At 38.5% G+C, this 26,549-nt stretch overlaps 1 protein-coding gene across 3 annotated transcripts in view; it reads left to right on the top strand.

Moving 5' to 3' along the window:
* LOC106073860 (forkhead box protein P1-like) overlaps nucleotides 1-26,549 on the top strand; it is a 193,566-nt gene that overhangs the window by 11,959 nt on the left and 155,058 nt on the right. The window contains exon 1 of one of the 3 annotated variants that reach the window (XM_056026772.1): nucleotides 20,944-23,065. The exons of 1 other annotated variant lie outside the window; for it this stretch is intronic. In XM_056026772.1, coding sequence (XP_055882747.1) covers nucleotides 22,289-23,065 — 777 coding nt within the window. In that variant the 5' untranslated portion in view covers nucleotides 20,944-22,288. Of the gene's footprint in view, nucleotides 1-20,943; nucleotides 23,066-26,549 lie in introns of those variants that run through there. One more of the 3 variants, XM_056026771.1, reaches the window with a different exon arrangement.

The following is a 26,549-nucleotide window of genomic DNA, read 5'->3' as shown; positions in this document are numbered from 1 at the left end:
GTCTGGGTCTGAGATGTCATAATTAGATAGCGAGGCATCTGTAATTCAATTTTGGCTCTAACATGTAACGTCATGCTGAGTGAGACTGGCGTTTATTGACTGTGAATGGGAAGCCCCCCCCCCCCCCACACACACACACATCGTAGCTTACGAGAGTTACGCCCCTCACCTCCTTCAACGAAGACTTCGATCTTAAGTTCCGCGCGGCCCTGGCTGTCAGCTCTGTAACTTAGCATCTCCACACTTCTGATTTCTTATTGATGGATTCCGTTTGATTCAGATGGTTATTATGAAGGCTTTAACACCCTTTGCACTAAAGTTGAATGCCAAGGTACAATGTTCTAAGGAGAGATAACTGTCATTAAGGAGACAATACGTCTAAGCAGTTTCACCTCACAGGTCTGGTTTAGAGGAAACAAAAAGGGGCGGACGAGAAATGTGGAAGGAAGAAGCTAATCATTCTTCAACCCGATAACCCCAAGCTGTTCCTTTAGACCTTTAGCTGAATACTCGAGAGAGGGGGAGGGGGAAATGTTCCCGTTTTAAATCTAACATTCATCAAAGCTAAAAAAAACAAAAAAAAACATGGCATAGTCAGCCGTAGTCTACCGATGACTGAGTTGTTTATTAAATTTAAAATTGATTTAAGTTTATTGATACATTATCTAAGATTTGCATAAATTGCTCATATTTCAATGTAGATTTCATATAGGTTATATCCTAATTCTATATAGAGAAGTAGATCTAGACTAGATCTAGAGTGTCATAAGAGTTCTAAATCAGAAGTCTAGATCTAGTTCTAGATTTCTATATTATGAAAGTATCAATAAATAATTACTCAATTATACAACACCCGCTGACCTAGGGTTAGGGGCTATGACCACCGTCAGGACTTCTCTCTCTAGTCTCGGCAGCTGGACAAACGTCTGTTGGGTTTTGACCCTGTCGATGACTTTCAATTTGCAAGGGTTCATCAACTGCGTCATCGGGTTTCGTTGGATTCTTCTGACCACCATCAGGACTTCTATCTCTATAATCTTGACAGCTGTGGGAGCAATGCTGAACATTCTCTAGAAAACAAGACCTAACCTATATTCCTCTGAGAATCCATAAAATCAGCTTGACATGTCAGAACCTGTACTAGTCGACTATAAGTCTGAGATGTGCAAGTTCCTTTTCGACTTTGAATTTGTATATTTGCAACGTCAAAACAAATTGAATGACGTATCATTGAGGACTCTTTCATCTCACTGAAATTAAAGATCTAGATCTTATAATCTAGTTTTAAAATATTAGTGGTTAGTGATACTAGTATGCATAAATGTGTAGTTAAAGTCTAGATCTAGTAGTTAAATATTAGTGGGTATTTTTACGATAAATTAAGCAATGTCAAGAACTCTAAATGAAATTTCAATGCTGCCAACTAAATATAAAAAAAAAAACAACCCAAAAACGGAAGAACTTAGAAATGTGTCTGCATTGCTAAAATGTACTCCAAAAGTATCATGTAACTTATAAAAAGCATAGCTTATCAACACTGCCTCTATTCTGTACATCAGATACTCCAAACACTAGTTATGGGAGATTTTCACGATCAACTAAATGTCAAGGACGCTTCACTGTTGCCAACTAGTTAAAAAAAAGAATTGAGCTTTAATTTCATCAATCTCTCAAAGTGTGGCAGTGGATCTTTTATCAAATCTCCTTTATTCCCGCCGAGTTAGTTGCCCATTTGCTTTGAAATAAGTTGTAAGTCTTAGAAAGAAATTCTATTGAAATAAGATTGTGATACAATCGGACGAGCTTAAAAACGTTTTTCTTTGTGCTAAAAAGTGCACAAATATTATCATTGACATAAAAAAAAAGCATAACTTATCAACACTTCCTTTAGTTTGTACACCGGATACACCAACAAAGCTAGCTATTTATAGTTTTTCCTCCATGTATCAATCTCTAACAGATTTTCCGCCATGGATAAAATCTCTAATATCGTATAACTGTGTCACTTAATTAACTAGATCTTTCTAAAAAAACAAAATATGGGAGCCGTTCAGAAACTAGGCCACTGGCTTTACAACACTCGCTACACTAATGTCTCTTTGAAATATTTCAGGCATGTACAAATTGACGGCAGTGCCGGAAGTTACGCAGTGTTAATGTCATCAGCGGGACAGACGTTTTTTATTGTGATGTCAACAAGACGAGCTTCTGACTTGTGTCATAATCTGAGTCGACGAGAGTAGATTGCTAAGAGCAGTCCCTTCCACACTGTCGATGACAACAAGCTTTCTTTTTTCAAATGTCTACATTAGCAGCACACATTGATGTATTATTTCAAGATGCTACCCTCGAATTGTGCGGATTTCACTTAGCTTGAAAATGACGTCATCTCAGTCAAAACATCCGCTGTTCATACAAATAGAAGGAGGCCATGATTCCTGCCAATAGACATCCTATACCTTAAATCACAAACTTAAATAGACCAAAGGAAACCCATCAAACTGATAAAAGATACGATTTGACTGAACGTAAGAAAAAAAGACAGACAGACAAAGCGATGAGAAAAAGACATAAATTAATGGACAGCCCTGTCATTGAAAGAGATTCTATCAAAGGCAAAAGACAGAGAGGAATGGAGGAAAACGGTCGACAGATGTTGTGTGGTGCCCCAACAGACTAAGGGATGGGTGAAGGTGTGTTGGTGATGATGTCCATGAGATGGGACACACGTTCACGTCAACTACTTTCTTTCTTTTAATCAGACTGAAAAGTACTTGCTACCTTTTTTTTTATGAATGTCTATAGTTTATGAAATGTAATTATGTATATTTTGTCCACCTAAATTGTGGGCCTGTTTGTTGAGTGGTAAAGCTATTGGCGTCTGAACATAGGGGGAGTCCACCCAATAATATTAATGAAGACTGGCATTTTGAATTTCAGCATTTCTAGGACGCATCCAACTCTAATGGCTACCTGACAGTAGTTGGGAAAAGTAAAGGCACTTGGTTGTCCTGACACCCTCGTTAACCTTCGGCCTTAAAAACGGTTGAACTTGACATCGTCTGCCCTATAGATCGCAAGGTCTGAAATGGGAACTATTGCAAGAATTGCAACTGACATTAGTATGTTACATGTACTTAACGGTTAAAACAGATTCGAATTTCAATCTTTTAATTGACAAAGTGAATACAGTTTTAAACAGTACAGGTTATTTGATACTTTAACATTTGTCTAAGCATAAAGATAAATGTGTGCTAAAAGACTAGATCGAGATCTTTCTTTCTTTCATTCAGTTCCCAAAACTGTTGCGTTTTGTTTGTCTTACAGCCCCACTTTTTATTCCCTCTTGTATTTCTTTCTTCTAGCCAAAACAACAAATAAATATGGGGTCAAAGTTGAACCCTATGAACAACTTCCAGGGTAAACTGCTTAGGAAATGAAAGGGAACAGAGCGGGAGGAAGGGGAACCAATTCAAGAAACAAACACACACACACAAAAAACACAAAAACCCGTGGCCTTCAAAATGATTACATTTTATTATTTACCTTTTAATAGGCGAACCGACGGGCCAAATATGTTGTTCATCTAATTAGCCATAATTTTGTGTTGTGTTGCTAACAATAGCAAATTCAAAGATAGCTTAAATTTCATTTTACACAGACACATACAGTATTACCTGCTGGTGTTTCCATTTGTTCCATATTGTTATATATTGTCTCACTTTTTTGAACAAAACCAAAGGGTGGGGTCGGGCAGGGTATGGGGGGAAATGCAGCTGAGGTAAAAAGATGTATTATTTTACATTTCCTCATTGAATATTTCCGCCTGAAAAAGTTCATGTTTTTATTTCTATAAGAAGTAGACATTTTGTTTGTAAAGTGTTTTATTTCTAAACATTCGCACAGATGAGATTCACTCTCTCTCCTTGCCCTAATTTATGTTTTGCTCAAATCAAACATTGAAAACAGATGGTGTGCAATCCCCTCTTTATTTTATTTTATTCCTTAAAGAGGATACAACTTTTGGATTGTTTTCTTGCTTTGTTTCGGAAATGTTTCAGTTTTTGCTTTGACCTATCCTTGCTATGATGAAACTAGTCTTTACAAGGCATTGGCCATTTTCGCGATGTATTTTAATCCACTCTGTGTTTATTGTTTCATTTTTAAGATCATGTCGACATAATTTAAGCAACAGTAACATAAAAAAGGAGAAAAGCTGTAAGGTCATATGTGGGTTGTAGTGAGGAATTAAAAAAAAAACATAAGAAAAACAGATAAGATAATTTGTATTGATCCAATCAAAGGGAAACTCTCTTTGACTACAATTGACAACCTCGGTGTAACTACTGTACAATAACAATATAGATGAAAAATAAGAACAACATTCACACACGAAACACATACACACTCACAACCAGCGCTTTATGAATTAGACTTATGTGTACTTCTCGATGACGACAGATGATCTTGTAACACTCTGACCGAAAGTGGGATAAAGGAGTTTTTAAATCTTTCTGTTTTAGTCTTTCGTTCAGATCTTATGTAAGTGTTTTATTGGGTGCAGGTTGTCTAATGATTTATTAAAAGTAATCTATTTTAAATTTGAGATGATTATATTTTGGGAAAAAATGAAAAAAAAAAAGGTCAAACCAGAGTTTTCAGTGCATGGACAATTAGCTAGTATTTTTTTCCCCATATCATATGCTTTAATTGTCAAATTTGTAGCAAAATCTTTAGAGCCTTTTTCGAAATCATAGTCCAGGTTCCACCCAATGACTTGAAACCATCCAGTTTTTGCAAGGTAATAATAGGAATTGTAGGGGACAAAAGCCTATATTCTGTGCTGCACCAAAAGGTTAGCTCTAGATGAACATCTCCAATACACATATCTTTTAATATATACAAAAAAAAAACGATACCAAAGAAAAATTACCAAATAAGATTCAAATAGTTTTACTGCTGTGTGTCTGATATTATTGGATCTAGAGTCTACTTTCTGATTAGTTCACACTTTCAATATGTGTCAATATATGTATATATATTTATTGGGACAGAACGCCTATTTACCACCTCCTTTACCTACAGAATTAATATCCTTTTTATGTCTTTTTATCGTAATGATTTCAACGTAATTATTGTAGAGATTGTTTGATGTGTAAGAAGAAGTGAGCCTTTTTTCATCTTCATTTAGTTTCGCCTGTGGCTTAGCTGGGGTTAGGGGAGGGGGGGGGGTCCAAATCTCCCACTTGAAAAGGGTCCCTAAATGAGTGTCCGAAATTTGTTTTTACATTAAATATTATGACATTATCTCATTTCATGATGTCGAATGCCAAAATGCAGGGCCTCTAAAGAGGTCAAGTCCCCGGGCCCCCAAATCCCTAGCTACGCCACTGCTTTGCTCAACGTTATCAACGAAGAAGTACACTTTTGGAGATTTTCACGAGAAACAGAATAATGTCAAAGTCCTTCAAGGGGACCTCAAATGTTGCCAACTCTGTAACACACAAAACGGAAAAGCTTAGGAAAATTGATTCTGCGGTGCTAAAAAGTGCAAACAAATTATAAAATTGCAATCTTCATGAGATTATGTCAGGTGCCTATGTTACAGAATGTTTGACCCACTCTAAGAGTAGTTCGTGAAATTTAATGCACTAGAAATGAAATCCAGTATGCATTAAGCCATCTTAGCGTATATGTAATTCTGTTATCACTAATTTGACCTTAACGACATGCTTCATGCTTGATTGATTCGGCAATCAAATTCTCGTTGCATTCTGTGTGCTTTATGGGTTCCGCGTATCGTACTTTAAGCAAGCCCTCCCCTGGACCCCTTCTCGTCTCACCCCTATTAGACCTGAATTACGCGCATAGAAGTAAAGGCTAATATATATATATATATATAGTCTATCCGGAAACCACTTCAGCGCTTTGCACTTACCGCCTTGAGTAGAGGGTGCCAAGGGACCTTGAGACTGGCAAACAATGCATCGCGCCCCTTTCTAAAGAGCATCACTAGGCAGCACCCCATCCTCATTTCTAGTTCAGCCTCATATTTTCAGCAGCTCTCTCTTTCTCTCTCTCTCTTTCTCTCTCTCTCTCTCTCTCTCAATCGCTGTTTCTCTCTCTTTTAACCCTTGCGTCTTCTTTCTTTCCTTTCTCTCTCTGATTCTCTTTTGTATCTCTTCTTTCTCTCTCACTTCCTCCCGTTCTTTCTTCTATGTGTCTCTCACACACACACACTTTCTCTCTCTCTCCCACACTTTCTCTCTCATTGGCCTTATCTGCATTCATTAATACATTTCTCTCACCCCCCTCTCCCCAACTTATCCCAGATTGCTCTGTTATCAGTTATACTAGATGCTCTGTTATCAGGTACACTAGATGCTCTGTTATCAGGTAGACTGGATGCTCTGTTATCAGGTAGACTGGATGCTCTGTTATCAGGTACACTAGATGCTCTGTTATCAGGTACACTAGATGCTCTGTTATCAGGTAGACTGGATGCTCTGTTATCAGGTAGACTAGATGCTCTGTTATCAGGTAGACTAGATGCTCTGTTATCAGGTAGACTAGATGCTCTGTTATCAGGTACACTAGATGCTCTGTTATCAGGTAGACTAGATGCTCTGTTATCAGGTAGACTAGATGCTCTGTTATCAGGTACACTAGATGCTCTGTTAACAGGTAGACTAGATGCTCTGTTATCAGGTAGACTAGATGCTCTGTTATCAGGTAGACTAGATGCTCTGTTATCATGTACACTAGATGCTCTGTTATCAGGTAGACTGGATGCTCTGTTAACAGGTAGACTAGATGCTCTGTTATCAGGTACACTAGATGCTCTGTTATCAGGTAGACTGGATGCTCTGTTATCAGGTAGACTAGATGCTCTGTTATCAGGTAGACTAGATGCTCTGTTATCAGGTACACTAGATGCTCTGTTATCAGGTAGACTAGATGCTCTGTTAACAGGTAGACTAGATGCTCTGTTAACAGGTAGACTAGATGCTCTGTTATCAGGTAGACTGGATGCTCTGTTATCAGGTACACTAGATGCTCTGTTATCAGGTACACTAGATGCTCTGTTATCAGGTACACTAGATGCTCTGTTATCAGGTAGACTGGATGCTCTGTTATCAGGTACACTAGATGCTCTGTTATCAGTTAGACTGGATGCTCTGTTATCAGGTAGACTGGATGCTCTGTTATCAGGTAGACTAGATGCTCTGTTATCAGGTAGACTGGATGCTCTGTTATCAGGTAGACTGGATGCTCTGTTATCAGGTAGACTGGATGCTCTGTTATCAGGTAGACTGGATGCTCTGTTATCAGGTAGACTAGATGCTCTGTTATCAGTTAGACTGGATGCTCTGTTATCAGGTAGACTGGATGCTCTGTTATCAGGTAGACTAGATGCTCTGTTATCAGGTAGACTGGATGCTCTGTTATCAGGTAGACTGGATGCTCTGTTATCAGGTAGACTGGATGCTCTGTTATCAGGTAGACTAGATGCTCTGTTATCAGGTAGACTGAATGCTCTGTTATCAGGTAGACTGAATGTTCTGTTATCAGGTAGACTAGATGCTGTTATCAGGTAGACTGGATGCTCTGTTAACAGGTACACTAGATGCTCTGTTATCAGTTAGACTAGATGCTCTGTTATCAGGTAGACTAGATGCTCTGTTATCAGGTACACTAGATGCTCTGTTATCAGGTAGACTGGATGCTCTGTTAACAGGTACACTAGATGCTCTGTTATCAGGTAGACTGGATGCTCTGTTAACAGGTAGACTAGATGCTCTGTTATCAGGTACACTAGATGCTCTGTTATCAGGTAGACTGGATGCTCTGTTATCAGGTAGACTAGATGCTCTGTTATCAGGTAGACTAGATGCTCTGTTATCAGGTAGACTGAATGCTCTGTTATCAGGTAGACTAGATGCTCTGTTATCAGGTAGACTAGATGCTCTGTTATCAGGTAGACTAGATGCTCTGTTATCATGTACACTAGATGCTCTGTTATCAGGTAGACTGGATGCTCTGTTAACAGGTAGACTAGATGCTCTGTTATCAGGTACACTAGATGCTCTGTTATCAGGTAGACTGGATGCTCTGTTATCAGGTAGACTAGATGCTCTGTTATCAGGTAGACTAGATGCTCTGTTATCAGGTACACTAGATGCTCTGTTATCAGGTAGACTAGATGCTCTGTTATCAGGTACACTAGATGCTCTGTTATCAGGTACACTAGATGCTCTGTTATCAGGTAGACTGAATGCTCTGTTATCAGGTAGACTAGATGCTCTGTTATCAGGTAGACTAGATGCTCTGTTATCAGGTAGACTAGATGCTCTGTTATCATGTACACTAGATGCTCTGTTATCAGGTAGACTGGATGCTCTGTTAACAGGTAGACTAGATGCTCTGTTATCAGGTACACTAGATGCTCTGTTATCAGGTAGACTGGATGCTCTGTTATCAGGTAGACTAGATGCTCTGTTATCAGGTAGACTTGATGCTCTGTTATCAGGTACACTAGATGCTCTGTTATCAGGTAGACTAGATGCTCTGTTAACAGGTAGACTAGATGCTCTGTTAACAGGTAGACTAGATGCTCTGTTATCAGGTAGACTGGATGCTCTGTTATCAGGTACACTAGATGCTCTGTTATCAGGTACACTAGATGCTCTGTTATCAGGTACACTAGATGCTCTGTTATCAGGTAGACTGGATGCTCTGTTATCAGGTACACTAGATGCTCTGTTATCAGGTACACTAGATGCTCTGTTATCAGGTAGACTAGATGCTCTGTTATCAGGTAGACTGGATGCTCTGTTATCAGGTAGACTGGATGCTCTGTTATCAGGTAGACTGGATGCTCTGTTATCAGGTAGACTAGATGCTCTGTTATCAGGTAGACTTAATGCTCTGTTATCAGGTAGACTGAATGTTCTGTTATCAGGTAGACTAGATGCTGTTATCAGGTAGACTGGATGCTCTGTTAACAGGTACACTAGATGCTCTGTTATCAGTTAGACTAGATGCTCTGTTATCAGGTACACTAGATGCTCTGTTATCAGGTACACTAGATGCTCTGTTAACAGGTAGACTAGATGCTCTGTTATCAGGTAGACTAGATGCTCTGTTATCAGGTAGACTAGATGCTCTGTTATCATGTACACTAGATGCTCTGTTATCAGGTAGACTGAATGCTCTGTTATCAGGTAGACTAGATGCTCTGTTATCAGGTAGACTGGATGCTCTGTTAACAGGTAGACTAGATGCTCTGTTATCAGGTAGACTAGATGCTCTGTTATCAGGTACACTAGATGCTCTGTTATCAGGTAGACTGAATGCTCTGTTATCAGGTAGACTAGATGCTCTGTTATCAGGTAGACTAGATGCTCTGTTATCAGGTAGACTGGATGCTCTGTTATCAGGTAGACTAGATGCTCTGTTATCAGGTAGACTAGATGCTCTTTTATCAGGTAGACTAGATGCTCTGTTATCAGGTAGACTAGATGCTCTGTTATCAGGTAGACTGAATGCTCTGTTATCAGGTAGACTAGATGCTCTGTTATCAGGTAGACTAGATGCTCTGTTATCAGGTAGACTGGATGCTCTGTTATCAGGTAGACTAGATGCTCTGTTATCAGGTAGACCAGATGCTCTGTTATCAGGTAGACTAGATGCTCTGTTATCAGGTAGACTAGATGCTCTGTTATCAGGTAGACTAGATGCTCTGTTATCAGGTAGACTAGATGCTCTGTTATCAGGTAGACTAGATGCTCTGTTATCAGGTAGACTGGATGCTCTGTTATCAGGTAGACTGGATGCTCTGTTATCAGGTAGACTAGATGTTCTCTTATCAGGTAGACTAGATGCTCTGTTATCAGGTAGACTGGATGCTCTGTTATCAGGTAGACTAGATGCTCTGTTATCAGGTAGACTGGATGCTCTGTTATCAGGTAGACTAGATGCTCTGTTATCAGGTAGACTAGATGCTCTGTTATTAGGTAGACTAGATGCTCTGTTATCAGGTAGACTGGATGCTCTGTTATTAGTTAGACTAGATGCTCTGTTATCAGGTAGACTGGATGCTCTGTTATCAGGTACACTTGATGCTCTGTTATCAGGTACACTAGATGCTCTGTTATCAGGTAGACTAGATGCTCTGTTATCAGGTAGACTGAATGCTCTGTTATCAGGTAGACTAGATGCTCTGTTATCAGGTAGACTAGATGCTGTTATCAGGTAGACTGGATGCTCTGTTAACAGGTACACTAGATGCTCTGTTATCAGGTAGACTAGATGCTCTGTTATCAGGTACACTAGATGCTCTGTTATCAGGTAGACTGGATGCTCTGTTAACAGGTAGACTAGATGCTCTGTTATCAGGTAGACTGGATGCTCTGTTAACAGGTAGACTAGATGCTCTGTTATCAGGTAGACTGGATGCTCTGTTATCAGGTAGACTAGATGCTCTGTTATCAGGTAGACTAGATGCTCTGTTATTAGGTAGACTAGATGCTCTGTTATCAGGTAGACTAGATGCTCTGTTATCAGGTAGACTAGATGCTCTGTTATCAGGTAGACTGGATGCTCTGTTATCAGGTAGACTAGATGTTCTGTTATCAGGTAGACTGGATGCTCTGTTATCAGGTAGACTAGATGCTCTGTTATCAGGTAGACTAGATGCTCTGTTATTAGGTAGACTAGATGCTCTGTTATCAGGTAGACTGGATGCTCTGTTATTAGTTAGACTAGATGCTCTGTTATCAGGTAGACTGGATGCTCTGTTATCAGGTACACTTGATGCTCTGTTATCAGGTACACTAGATGCTCTGTTATCAGGTAGACTAGATGCTCTGTTATCAGGTAGACTGAATGCTCTGTTATCAGGTAGACTAGATGCTCTGTTATCAGGTAGACTAGATGCTGTTATCAGGTAGACTGGATGCTCTGTTAACAGGTACACTAGATGCTCTGTTATCAGGTAGACTAGATGCTCTGTTATCAGGTACACTAGATGCTCTGTTATCAGGTAGACTGGATGCTCTGTTAACAGGTAGACTAGATGCTCTGTTATCAGGTAGACTGGATGCTCTGTTAACAGGTAGACTAGATGCTCTGTTATCAGGTACACTAGATGCTCTGTTATCAGGTAGACTGGATGCTCTGTTATCAGGTAGACTAGATGCTCTGTTATCAGGTAGACTAGATGCTCTGTTATCAGGTACACTAGATGCTCTGTTATCAGGTAGACTAGATGCTCTGTTAACAGGTAGACTAGATGCTCTGTTATCAGGTAGACTGGATGCTCTGTTATCAGGTACACTAGATGCTCTGTTATCAGGTACACTAGATGCTCTGTTATCAGGTACACTAGATGCTCTGTTATCAGGTAGACTGGATGCTCTGTTATCAGGTACACTAGATGCTCTGTTATCAGTTAGACTGGATGCTCTGTTATCAGGTAGACTGGATGCTCTGTTATCAGGTAGACTAGATGCTCTGTTATCAGGTAGACTGGATGCTCTGTTATCAGGTAGACTGGATGCTCTGTTATCAGGTAGACTGGATGCTCTGTTATCAGGTAGACTGGATGCTCTGTTATCAGGTAGACTAGATGCTCTGTTATCAGTTAGACTGGATGCTCTGTTATCAGGTAGACTGGATGCTCTGTTATCAGGTAGACTAGATGCTCTGTTATCAGGTAGACTGGATGCTCTGTTATCAGGTAGACTGGATGCTCTGTTATCAGGTAGACTGGATGCTCTGTTATCAGGTAGACTAGATGCTCTGTTATCAGGTAGACTGAATGCTCTGTTATCAGGTAGACTGAATGTTCTGTTATCAGGTAGACTAGATGCTGTTATCAGGTAGACTGGATGCTCTGTTAACAGGTACACTAGATGCTTTGTTATCAGGTAGACTAGATGCTCTGTTATCAGGTACACTAGATGCTCTGTTATCAGGTAGACTGGATGCTCTGTTAACAGGTACACTAGATGCTCTGTTATCAGGTAGACTGGATGCTCTGTTAACAGGTAGACTAGATGCTCTGTTATCAGGTACACTAGATGCTCTGTTATCAGGTAGACTGGATGCTCTGTTATCAGGTAGACTAGATGCTCTGTTATCAGGTAGACTAGATGCTCTGTTATCAGGTACACTAGATGCTCTGTTATCAGGTAGACTAGATGCTCTGTTAACAGGTAGACTAGATGCTCTGTTATCAGGTAGACTGGATGCTCTGTTATCAGGTACACTAGATGCTCTGTTATCAGGTAGACTAGATGCTCTGTTATCAGGTACACTAGATGCTCTGTTAACAGGTAGACTAGATGCTCTGTTATCAGGTAGACTAGATGCTCTGTTATCAGGTAGACTAGATGCTCTGTTATCAGGTAGACTGGATGCTCTGTTATCAGGTAGACTAGATGCTCTGTTATCAGGTAGACTAGATGCTCTGTTATCAGGTAGACTGGATGCTACTTGACAATGGTGCCGGTAACGTAGGTACAAGAGTGTTGAGGCAGAGACCATACCACTCGCGCAGAGCTCACAAATGACAATAAAGGTGGAGAGAGAGAGAGAGCTGCAGAGGATGGCGTGAAAGGGAAGCGATGTGCAGTGAAGAGACATCTACAACACGTAGTCTTTATCCTACGTCGAAACTCCTAGCCGTGAACTTCAAGTCTGTATCAAACGACTGCATTTACTAGATTCTGTGCACCCTGATGAGGCATGCCCATTGAGAGTGTAAGAATATCATAGGAATACGTGTACACATCTAGTCATTCAAGTGTGGAATAGAACATTATCTTTTTTTTTAAAAACTTTATTGATCTATCTATCAATTTATTAATTGTTTGAGTTTGAACAATAAGTCCTTTGCAGTAGTCGTAGTCCTGAAGGTGGGTTTTTTTTTTCATAGTGTCACTATTATTCTTTAGGCGGGGAGGGGGAGACTTGGGTTATTGGACGGATGAGTTCTAAGGAGGAGAGGAGGGGGGGGGGAGTTGAAAACAAAGAAAGCCGGGTAGGTGGGGTAGTGTCAAATTTCAAATGTTCCAAAATGCGAATGCAATATCCGAAAAGTCTTCTTTTTACTTCTCTAGTTCAGTTTTTTTTTTTTTTTTTTGCTTGTCTTAATTACACAGCCAAGAGCTGAGTCCAGTCTAGATAGTACATGAAAATACTAAAACAGTTTTGGTTTTTTTTATGTTAAACTAAACAAAGTCAACGACACTAAATGTAACTTCAGTGTTACCAACTAAATAACGAGAAATGAGCTTTCAACGTAAGAGCTCAGACAATGTGATTCTGCAATGCAAAACACACATAAGTATATATCTTTAAAAGAAAAAACATCATCTTTTCCTTTATTCTGTACTCCGGATACACCACGAAGCTATCTATTTATGATTTCTTCCATGCCATTATGAAAATCTCTACTAGTGTATTATACCTATGGGCAGCATCCATACAATATCGCACCTATGTAACCTTCCGGCCTGCTTTTCATATGTTTCATTCTGCATCACCAGTGTACATTTATATATATATATATATATATATAATATTGTGAATCTAAATACTATTCCGATTATTCATAATTTTATATCGCATATTTTAACTTTGAAGTAAAGCTCTTAGCGTTTTTACTTAGACATCTTGCACACTTTGCTGGATGACACCAGTGTATGTTGTTTCAATAACCTTCTCAGGTAGAGCAGACACACTAACATGATCAATATTCTCCATCAAAAATCGTCCTAACCCCCCCCCTCCCCTTTTTTATGTGCGAGACCCACAACAAGTCCTTAAACCTCCCCGCCTCTCCAGTATAATTTTGTGTTTAATTCTACCTAGACATCAACCGTTTGGAGGAACTGTTATTCGGTGTTTCGCCCCAGGCTTTATTTCGCACATTTAGTGAATGTGTGGGGTTTGTTTGATAGATGATGAGAGACAGAGACACAAAAAAAATATGAGAGAAGAAAATACAGCAACTGCGAATAACTATCATTTCCTCCCCCTGGCTAATCGTCGGCGGACTGCCGTCGGTATCCGAGGCGGTATAATCATCGCCCTCGCTGGGTGCCTCATGAGGCGCTCACACCTGAAAAGGATCAATGGCGCCCTCGACTGCGCTAATCTCGTCACTCACTTTCATATTTTTTGTGTGTTGTTTGGGGCGTCGGCGCCTGTAATTAGGTCTTGTTAGTTTCCACCACGCGACGTCCCTCCCTGTCTTCACGCGGGCCCTGCGATATATGTCATTTGTCTTTTGAATGCATGTTTGGTCAGCTATTGTATTCTATAATTATCAGGTCAAATTGGCTAACTAGGACAATTTGTGTACATCGGGTGGGGGTTAAGAAAAAAATAAAAGGGGGGGGGGGGGGTTTGGGTGAAAATGTCTGTGCGACAGAGGACGAAATTGTTGGATTATTTCCCTTCCTTTCGCTTCTCAGCACTATGTAATAGTATAACTATAAACGTCTTTCTCTAACCTTTTTTTTCAGAAACAGTTTTAAGAATTATGTATTAAAAAACAACAACAACAGTTTGCATATTTAATGTATAAAAAAAATGGTTTGCGTTCAGAATACCACATGAATCTTTTTAAAGTCTAGTATAGTTAATGGTGAAATTCGATTCTCGATACAACTTTTTATTTTCACTTAGAAGAGACAAGCAGACGGACGGCGGACAGACAAAACATAAAAAAAAAATAACTTTATGTCATATTTTAGAACGACAAAACTGACTTCAAAGCGTAAATCTAATGAAAGTAACGTTGGTATTTCATGACACTGCGCCTTCAAAAAGTGCCCTCTTACTTTTTCGAACAAGAAATGTGTTTCATCTCCTCTATTATCTCCCCTGCTTTTAACTATATCATAAATATCTGTACTTCATAAAAGTTGAAGAGCAGACAAGAGATATAATTACATATAGTCTGTTAGATTGAGTATAGATCATTTGAATAGTTATTTGTTATTCTATTTATACTATAGTTTGTTTAATAGCATTGTTGCATTCTCAGCTCTCAATGTAGGTCAGTATGAATCATGAATGTAGACATTTTTTCTATGCATTCATTATACAAATAGTTGTGTTTGTATCTTCCGGCTAATCCAGCCAAACACACGCATCTATTCACACACACACATACTTTGATCGATCTTTTATTATTATCGTTTATATAAATCTCAATCAATGGTTCTCATTATTTTTTTTTCTTTAAAGATTTTTTTGAGGAATTGTTTTTAAATACATGGGGGAGCAGATAGTCCTCTTACTTTTTCTCTCTCTCTCTATCTTTCTCTCTCTCTCTCTATTTCTCTCTCTCTCTCTCTCTCTCTCTTTGCAATACCTCTATTCCACTTATAACTTCGTGAAACCTGGAACCTCCTGGGTGAAACCTGGTCAAAAATCTCGAAAACGGCTCTAACGATTTTCCTTGAAATTTTACAGCTGATGTATATCGCTGAGAAAAGATTTACTTGCTCAATGGCCACATTTGGAAAACTTTAGTTTGACCGTTAAAATTGTTCAGAATAATAAACAATTAATTTAAAAAAAATGTAACATTCATTAATTATCTAGAGAAAAATAGTCTCTGTATAATTTATAAAAAGGAGGTATTGTCTTTTTTTTAAAGTATTTTTTTCCTTTTTTATTCCATGCGATGGTAGTCTTATAACGAAATAACCCTACCAGATCTAGTTTTATATTCATGTTCTAAAAGGTGTAGATAAAGAATGTATTAATCGTTCAAAAACAATAAACATAAAAACATGAAACTTAGGAAACTGATGACCTTTTATAAGAGTGATTACTTCGCTCAGTCGCTCTTAACTAATGAATGATAGATTTATCAAAAAAAAAAAAGCCCGATCTCCCCCCCCCCCCAAAAAAAAAAAATCCTGGTTACGCCCATCAATAAACCTGATCAGAGTATGGAAAAAATTGATTAATTAAATAGGTGACGTAAAAAATGATATTGGTAGATCCCTAAGGTTGAGAAACACTTATGTCAGTAGCATTGTTTTTAATTTGTGCTTGAAATGATTAAAACTAGACAGAGCGGAAAGACTTACCTGTCTTCCATGTAATATATACATACATAGCTATTCATTTCTCGATACATTTGTACACTGAAGCCCACTGACATATATATGGTATAAGGAAAATCAACTAGTAATTATATTTTTTTCATTTTTCGATCTCTAATTATCTCTGCTTCGGTTCACTTTTTTTTTTCATAACCTCTTTTGGCGACGCCAAGGGATTGCGTTTGTACATTTAACACAGATGATCTTTTCAAACTTTTGGATTCAGAAAAACAATCTTGGGATTTCAACAAATGTTTTAGGAATTTGTAAAACTAATTTATTGAAGGGTTTTCTGTTAAAGTGTGTTATGAGCAAGAGAGAAGAACAGTGGGGGAGAGAGAGTTTTTTTTAATTAAAAAATCACTGTAGCTTACTAAATAAACAATTAGTTTTGTGCTACAAGCATTTAAAAAAAAAATACGACTCTACAGTGTTGAAAATTGCACAACTTTGATCACAAACCATTTAAAATATATAGTTTATCAACATTTTGTATATTGTGTATACCAGATACACTAAATAACTAGCTATTTCTAGTTAGACTCCACAGATGAAAATTCCTAATAAGCAATTTTCTGTTCAATCGTAAATACATGCATTTTGTTTTCTCATGTATTGATACACGAATTAGTTGTATTCTTTGCACTGGATAATCTTCTTGCTTATAATGTTGGTTTGTCCCTAGGATTCACCTGCATGATCCCCCAGTGTTATCCCATGAACTTGTCATTTATTGTTACAATGGTGGCAGGATTGTGCTGCACAGAGGCTAGTGATCCAACCTTGTATTCACAACCCACATTTGCCTCCATTCAGCATCCATCTAACAGCACGGTGTGAAAATACCTCATCCCCCCCCCCCCTCAACACCGTCATTTTTTTTCTCCCGCCGCGGCATTTAATTATTCTGCCATTTCAATGGCATTTGAACGCACTTACTCACTCTTCAGGCTCACCAGGCCACGCCCCTTTAACCACGTGTAATTAAAACAGTCATACGGATTGACAGAAATAAGTGACTTAGCAGCTCTTACCTCCCCCTACCTCCCCTCCCCTCCCATCTCTATCTCTCTCTCTCTTTTCTTAGTTAATCGCTTTGTAGATCTACTTCCTCTTAGACACGGCATGTAGACTGACAGAGAGAGTTAGTCACGCCGTCACTAATGGCAGTCGTGATAAAGAAATCGAATTAAAGCCTATGGTGATGCCCGCTCTAGTTCATAATATCATCATATCATACACATAATAAGTCAACTTACATGGTAACGTATATCCTGAGCACTAATGCCCTTCTCCCCCCCCCCTTTTTATTTTCTCTTTTTCTCTTTATTATTTTTTTGTTCAGTTAAGTTTTTTTTAATACTGACATTTGTATGCGGTGCAGCGATGCTTGTTTACAACTGCACTTTAGGTAGGTGTGTATAGAATCACACTCAAATAGTATAACATGTTTTGGTAGATTTAAAAAAAAAAAGGCAATAAAATGTGAGTCACAATATGATTGAATTAAAGAAAAAAAAACTGGCGTCAAATAAAAATAATCTTTCTTATATGATTATTGTCGTTCCATGTCTAGCGCTATCGTACTTTGAATTCAGCAACATTTAAAGCGATAGACTAAAACAAGGTCATGTCTCTCTTTTTTGAATTCATGATTATCCTTTTTTTTTTTAAAAAAATTCAATTAGCTCGCAATTTTCTCATAGTTAAAAGGTGTACGGTTGTTAATAGTTGTAAGTTAAATACTCAAGTAAAAAAGCTTTACATTTATGTCAATCTTTGTTTTTTAATGACTAACTATCAAAATGTGAATTTTAAATTTACAATAGTACTAGCAAACAAAATAGCAATACACACCGGCTCCCCTCGTTAAATGTTCTTTAAGTTTTTACTTGAATTGGAACAACACACACACACGCTCATTTACTTTCGGCCGCAAATTAAATGATTCCTTTTACTTTCCTCCTACCCCCCCCCCCTTTCCCCCTCTATCCAGTCCACAACAAAAAAGTTCTACGTACAATCTTCTACGTTGCCTTTCTGACCCTCTTTCACAGTTATCGGCCCTGTTTATTATAATTAATGTCATACCTTAATTTTTTTTTAACATCCTCCAATGGATCCATCCCTCCCGTACACTTTTCTGCTTTTGAATTCTAGGTAGTAGCTCCTTTAGTTAGTTTTACGGTTTTAACTTTTTTTTTTTTTTTAATTTAATTTTATTTTTATTTTTGCATCCTCCATTAAAAGTACGATATCCACACACCAACAGTTTCAGGTCTATAGGGGAAAAATAGATTTTGGCATTGTGTTCTCTTACAAAAAAAAAAAAAAGGAAATATTAGTTTGATTTTATTAATTGTTATCGTTTATTTTACCCCTTTTGAATGTAGCGAAAGGGCATCACTAGAGAGTATTATAGTCTTATCTACACACGCATGAGTGACGCATGTGTTCGAAATCATTATCATCTCTTTCTCTCTCTAGGAAAAAAAAATCTATCTTTTTGATGCTATTAGGCTAAGTTTTTGATTTTTTTTTTACTTTAAGGAAGCGGGTATGAAAATACAATTAGACGTAAACCAAACCAAAAATAAGTTGACTTTGGGAAAAAAGAAAGAAAATATGCTTTCAAAATATGGAAGCCATAATTTTTTTTTTTATTTCTATATATTGTTTATATGTAGAATGCGACATTTTGAGAAATACCCAATAAAAAGTATAAAAGGTTTAATTGAAAACTTGCTTTTTTAGCGGCCCCAGAAAGGGGAAAAGACGCTATTAGTTTTGTGTGAAATGTCTGTTCGTCCGTCCGTCCCGTTTAGATTTCGTAAACTAGAAAAGAAAAGATAGTGAAAATCCGACCTCACAATATTTTAGACCATTCAAAGTTCTGATGCAACGGCTACTTTTTTTTTTTCTGGAAGCGAAAACTCTAATTTTTTAAATCACTTATGCAAGCAGTTTTTTAAAGAGAAAAGCTGTTTAGTATGCATTATAAGTTAGACCTAATTTAAAACGAATAGTAATCTTGTAAACTGCATTTACTTAAACTTTTCTTTTATCTAGGGGAGTTTATTTTTTATTTTTTTTATTTGTCTGAGTATTCAAATTAGAGATTGAACCTTTTCAAAATAATTACATCAATTATAACAATTCAGTCAGGCCAGGGTAAAGCGCTTGGCTTCTGAACCAGTCTTCGGGTTCGAATCCTGGTGAAGACTGGGATTTTCATCTTCGGAATCTTTGGGCGCCTCTGAATCCACCCAGTTCTAATGGGTACCTGACATTAATTGGGGAAAAGTAAAGGCGGTTGGTCGTTGTGCTGACTACATGGCACCCTCGTAGGCCACAAAAACAGATGAACTTTACATCATCTGCCCTATAGACCACAAGGTCTGAAAGGGGAACTAGTTAGGCCAGGTTCACATCTAACTTTGAAATTCACTTGCACCTATCCTTTGATCTGCTGAACCGTTGGGGCACTACACAAGATCTGTCAACCTTCTTTCTCCATTCTTATCTCTCGTTTGTCTTTAATATAATTTCATTTGGATGTTCTTTCTGAAAATATTGAAGCCTGCCTGGGTGGACCACTTCGGGGGCCGATTTTGAGTTTGAGTTTGTGTTTCCACACAAACTGTCTTTGTAACCTTGTTTTTTTTTTTTTTTTTTTGCGAATTGCGGCGTCGAGGCTTGCGAATCTATCAAAACAGTGTCTTAGTGAGAACCTAAGAGGTCAAATGAACCTCTGTACAAAATTTTATGCGAATCCGTACGACGGTTGATGAGATCTTTTGATACAAAAATCAGTGAGTCGGTGGTAGTTTTCGCTTATAATTATTGATTTGAACAGAAAGTAGGAATTAATTCTTTATTTAAATTTGTATTTTTATTTTCATGTTAAAATAGATTCTTTTGATATTGAGAAATTTAATGAAGTAATGGGGGAATTTGGTGATACAGACAACTGAAGAGAGCAAAAAAACTTGGCATTTTTTGGGTATAACGTAACAAAAGAAACTCATTGTTTTCAACATTGCAGTATAGGATTTGACTAATGTATAGAATTATTTGCGCTGAATTGATCGCCAATGAATCTAAACTAATGATCACATGGCCCTAGCTGAACGGTACAACCTGAAATTCAGTGTCAACATGTTACGTAGTCACGCTTTCGGTTACCGGACATTTATCGATCCGCGCCAGTTGTGTCTTTATGTCTTCGTGCGCATTGTCAAATAGGTCTCCGTGACGGCTGCGTGTCCCCTAGATGAACTGATGTCACAGTCACTCAGTGTGCGGCGCCGCGGGAATGGAGCGGTGCAGGTGGGGGGGGGGAGTGCGTGCGTGCGCTTTAAAAAGCCATAAGGAGAAAGGCCAGCTTGTAGTGGTGTTATGAATTATATGCTGTATCTATCATTGCATTGTCCTCAAGAAATCCCTTCTCGTCTTTCTAACCCAGGAACAACCTCACGATAAGTGTTTAAAAAAAAAAAAAAGATTACCCCCTCCCCCTCGTTGCTGATGGCCCTCCCTCCCCCCTCCTGCTAGCGGCCTTCTCGCATCAGCTCCGCCTCCCGAGCTTGACGCCGTGGTACGTGGTTGGATGAAGTCGGTCTACTGTGAGCGATATGTTCTCCCCCCTTCGCCAGGACGTTGAGTAGATGTCCTCGAAGAGGTTTAAAAAAAAACAAAAAAAAACTTTCCAGTTCCCTCCCCTTAACACCCCCCCCCTCTTCATCGCCTAGTCTACCACCTTCATTTATTAGTATATTATTTATATTATACATCTATTTTTTTTTTATGTTTTTATAATTGAACAGCGGGCAATCTTAGTATACGTCGTGTGTGTTAGTTTAGGCGGTGATTGTCTCCTCTTTCTTGTCCGGATACATCGTGTTTAGTTTACTTACCGTTACAATTCAAACCACACACATCTGTATGGCTTCGTTGATTTCTCTTTGATCTTCTATGGAAAACAAACAATAAATAACCAAACAGTGTATTCGTGTGAAAGAGTTTTGTTTCCGCGAGGATAGGATGTAAAAGAAGATCGACAAATGTAAATTAAAATTCAACATAACCATTTTTTTTTCAAACCAATAGGAAATATATTACAACATCAGTGGTAATTTTTAAAAGTTATCTCGAATACATAATGTGGTTAGCAAACTGGTCTTGAACTATTTGCATATATCAAATGTAAGATCTTTGAATAAAGTCTAACGTAACTGTGTACTGTGAGCGTTCATCTATACTCAACAAGAGATGTTCTCGATGCAAAGATCTGTCTTATGTTAATATCCTTGATGTTAGATTATGTCATATCATGCACAGACCAAGTCATTCAAGTGAAACCATCTTGTTCGTATTTTTTTAAACCCTCTTTTTTTTTGGTGGCGATCTATTTGTTATTCAGATTGGACTCCTTTTTTGTTTCGTCCATAATCTATTCGCATCTTTCTTAATGTCTATTTGTAGTTTTTTTTTGTTAAGGTGAAATTATAACTACAGACCTGGTCCACATATTTCAGGTCAGTGGGTCACGGTAATATCTTCAGATATAGACACATGTTTGGATGCTTTCCTTTTATCTCGTTAATAGCATGACCCCAAGGTATGCGAAGTAGTTCAATATGCAGTTGTAATAAACATGTCCATATCACTTAGTGTCCCAGCCCGTTGTGTTTCCCTTCAAGAGGTGGCCCTAGAGCACGTGACGTTGAAGTGTAGCACTAAGTAGGGGAACAAAGTGGTTACTTCAGAAAGTGAAATAATAACAACAGTGTCAATTGTTTTATTCCTGTCTGTGTTGGCGCATTGAGAGTGAATCTTGTGATTCCCATCGATGGAGTTCGTTTAATTACAACTAACGTTTCTAAGACGAGGCAAGGATTAAAGGAAGATCCGGCTGTTCATCTTTTGTTTGTGAAATAGTTCATTAAAGTGATTGATTTGGATTTATTTGAAGGTTTCTTTAACCGAACAGAATGAAATATTCTGGACTGTTTAATAAATCTTCAAAGCCTTGATTGTCCATGAATAACATCAAACATATTTTTATTGTAAAGGATGGGATCAGCTGGACGTATACAAATGTTTTTCAAACTCCTATTGAAATGGGCCTGAGTTGAGGCTTTTCTAGACAAATATTAATGTCTCAGAATTGTATGCCCACTGCTCTGCCATCCCACGAGGCTGGAAAACGGAAAGAAAGCTTACTTGAGAGTAACAAAGACGGAGAGTTGACGTTTGTTGACTACGGGAGGGACTCGTTCAGAGCATTCAACGCTCTCGTCGACACGTCATATCATCATCACCCTGGACGCCAGAGACTTTCCAAACCAGGTTATTTTAGAATTTCACAAGAATGGCCATGCCTGTCCCAATACCCGACAGAGAGGGCGCATTCCGAAGGCAGCATGTTTAACGCGAGCGCCCTGACTTGTAGTCCGGTCAAAAGAATGTCGGTAAATTTCGAAAGGGATGTTGGAATGTTTAAATTTGATAAACCACCAGACACGCACGACAGATGGCGTCCAAGTGGGGGATTCGATAAGACATTAGAAAAATATCAATTTCATCCAGGCTTTCACAAAATGCACCAAGAGATATTCATCCCTAAGTCAATATTCAGCAACATCACTCGACCACCGGGTGCCTTCAGCTCGCAGGTCAACAGGATGCCGCATCAATTTAGGTTCAACTTTGACTCTCCCCTAGGCATGTATCGTGGCTGGGAAGGCGCCGACCAGAATGGGTTGGCCGGAGTGCATCGCCAAAGGTTCCATTCTGGTGACATAGTCGCTAAGAGGTCCGAACCGTCTAGCAGAGAAGACGCCATGCGCGTGGCCTACAGAAGAGCTTTCTCTGAGCAAGTGACCCCTCTAGGTCAGCTCACGGACGTATACACGGTTCGACACTCGTCTCAGGTGAGAATTTGTTCCGCTTAAGTGTTGGCACTAGGTGAAAGGGTTGCACTGTTGCCTGTCATCCTAATGACAAACATACCAAACACGCATGGCATAATAGTAAAAGAAAGTTAAGTACCCCTTTCAAACCTTGCGGTTCATTTGATAATTCAGCATCAAAAAGCTGACACCAGCCCCTCACTCGAACTCATTATTATACGTTAAAATGTTTCCCAATTCTCGCCCGCCTGTTGTCTCATATATTTTCTTATTATATCAGCATTATATATCAATCATCTAGATTTTGATTTCTCCCTGATTTTCACTTTTTTTTTTCTGTTTCACTTTTTTGTTTCACTTTTTTTTTTCATTTTTTCTCCATCTCCTCCTTCCTTTAAGACCCTCCCTCTTTTTCTGTTTTTATCTTTTTTTTTTCACCGTACAAAAATAGCACTGGGGATTGTAAGAACAGTCACATCCACCAAGTCCATCCATCAGAATCTAAAAGCACGGTATTTGCTTCTTAACAGAATCAATGTATAAAATACAAAGTATTAAGTCAAGCATTTCAAATGTATTGCTATTTAAATGACTAACATTATTTCTTGCATCTGATTGCAGGTATGACAAAAGTACAATATTGTAACAACGTAGCTGTCAGTCATCTGACCATGCTACTGTTTACAACTACTTCAGACTACAATTAACTGTCACTCGGTCATAGTAGTTCTAGATCATGGTCATGACCCTGCGTCCTCTTAATTGTGTCTTTAAACTATCTAAAGAAATCTACAATTACAAAAATCTGCATGGGCCCCAGATCTCTAATAGGTTAGGGCCCTATCAATTCTAAATCCGGTCATGCACAGTACTTATGTTCTTTGTGAATCCGTTTGCACTGAACTGACACGTCGACCCGAGCGTCCCTTGAGGACATCATCTCTCTATAACTAAAGATACATTTATGTCCTTGACCCACATATTCCCCCCCCCCCTTTCTGCCTGCTTTAATCATCTCTTCTGATCATTGTTTGGAATGTTTTGTTGTTTTTAAAAACAGCGACTTTACCTACAATACATACTGTCACTAATGTATACCGAACACACCTCTGTCTGGATTATATCTACATCTACTAATCCCTTGCCCTAATACAGCAGGTTTTGTTTTATTTTTTTGCTGGCCATACATAGTCTGGTACAGGTCATGGAGGGAGGGGGGTTGGTATTTGGGACTTCAACATTTAAAACTTATTTGATCTATATGTGTGTTATCCCTAGCTTTATGATTCATTCGCAGAACTTTATATAACCCTGTAATTTCACATATAGATGAGTGATTGCTATATATATATATATCTAATGTGTATGTGCTTGTGTGTTTTGTCGGATATGGTCCGCGGGCCTTAGTTTGTGTATCACTGATTGTGCATTGGACTTAGAACTATGTCAAATATATGGGGAGATGTTCCAATAACAGTTATTAATTTTCACACGAAAATGAAAGTAGACTATGAAAATGGGGTTTACCCGCACTGGCGTAGCTAGGGTAGGGGAGTAGGGGGGAGAATTCGAAAATCCCCCCGGGACCCTATTTAAGTGGGGCCCCCAAATGAGTGTTTTTTACATTAAATATTACCCAAAATGCAAGGGCCCCAAAAGAGGTCAAGCCCCCCGGTCCCCCAAATGATGGCTAATTTCTAGCTCCCACCCCCTGTTTACCCGTTTAGGCGACATTCATAGCTAATATAGAATACTGTGAAATAGGGTTTACCCGATTTGTTCAAACGTTTTGTTCTTCAATGGAGATGAATTGAGCTATTTTATTTTTAGGGCATTCTTGTTGTGGGAGAGACTTTTAATATACACTACGGTCTCCGCCGTGATTTTCGGAACATTAATGCCAAATTTTATCAAGATTTGTCAAACGGTTTATTGGCATCCAGATCAGGCGCTAGTGGGAAATGAGCACAGGCATTGGCCCATGGTATTACCCCTGATGACCCCACCTCCGCTAACAAATACACCGTCTCGGAGCGCATGCATGTGAACATTATTTTATTTAATTTTGCGTCAGTGAAAGAAAGGTCCGTGAAATGGTGACAGTCAGGTCAACAGAAGAACGTGATTGGCTATGACCGTAAGTGTGTCAGTGTGATATTGTAGAACATTGTCAACCCTGGAGTGATAGCGTGAACATCGACGATTTTAAGTCTATTTGTTACTAAGAATTAATTAATTCTATTGAATTTTTAGATTTCATTTGGAATCGTTTCTACATTTTTTATGTATTATCCCTGTTAATTGTGTCTGGTAGATTAACAAGAAATTAGTAAAGCGCCGGAGATGTGAAATTTCAACATGTCAAGTCTATAATAAGTATTCCCATGTATCTCTTCTGGCTGTCGTTGGTCGTCTCAATAGTCACGGGTTCATACCCTGGTCGCTGCCATCCCCATCGTTCTGCGGGAGGTTTGAACTAGGAAGCAGATTATCTTCAACTTTGAAGGAGCATCCGAAACAAGTCAAACATTTTACAAATATATTTTACAAACATCTCCTTTGGAAGGATGTGATAGCAGTTTATCGCTTTTGTTCACTGCTTTCTTTCTTTCATTCTTTCTCTCTGTATGTCAGTGAATCATCCCTCCGACAAGTAGTTGACATCTCCTACAGCAATGATGAATAGGTCCGGTCTCGTTTGGGGGAGTTCCTTGACCTTTCTGGCCAGGCATGCCTGAAACAGTCAACCTCCATTTCATTTTTTTTTTTTTGTTTTGCGTTTTTTTCTTCACTGGCATGTATATACCGATTGCATGACTCTATCCAATAAGCCAATAGAATTTATGGAATTACATATCTATATAAACTAGATGTAGTACTAGGCGATCATAAAGTTCAAATGATTTGTTCTTATAGATGCAGTTTTATGGTTAAAACCCGAATTTTGCAATGTGTAAGGCATCTCACACAAAGAAATATCTTTAACAATCACTAAATTATAAACTTTCTAGTTTCTCTAATTGTTGATTTTAAAAAAATGTTTATAGCATAAGATGTTATTAAGTTCTAAGAATTCACAAATATTTGTCCACTTTTCTACCGCCTATCTCTCTCTCTCTCTCTCTCTCTCTCTCTCTCTCTCTCTCTCTCTCTCTCTCTCTCTCTCTCTCTCTCTCGCTCGCTCGCTCGCTCATGCAGTTTACAGCAATGTTTTCTTGGAAGTTAATACACTTAAAACAAAAAAAAAAAACCTCAAAGAACAAAGCAACACAAAGAAAACACACAATATGAAACATCAAGTTTCTTAAATGCAAACCATGACATCAGCAAACAATTTTTTGGGGGGTGGGGGAGGGGAGTACATATGCAAATATTTGCAACAGATTTTTTTTTGAATAACATATTACGGTGTCTAAAGTTTTTTAATTCTTGAATTATAAATAAATGAATATTTAAATGGTAACTTGTATAGCTTTTCACGTCCCATCTCTATGTACCGAGTAGT

Source organism: Biomphalaria glabrata, chromosome 4 (assembly GCF_947242115.1).
Source record: "Biomphalaria glabrata chromosome 4, xgBioGlab47.1, whole genome shotgun sequence".
NCBI lineage: Eukaryota > Metazoa > Mollusca > Gastropoda > Planorbidae > Biomphalaria > Biomphalaria glabrata.
Note: the sequence above shows the minus strand (reverse complement) of the source record. Positions and strands in the feature narration are given on the sequence as shown.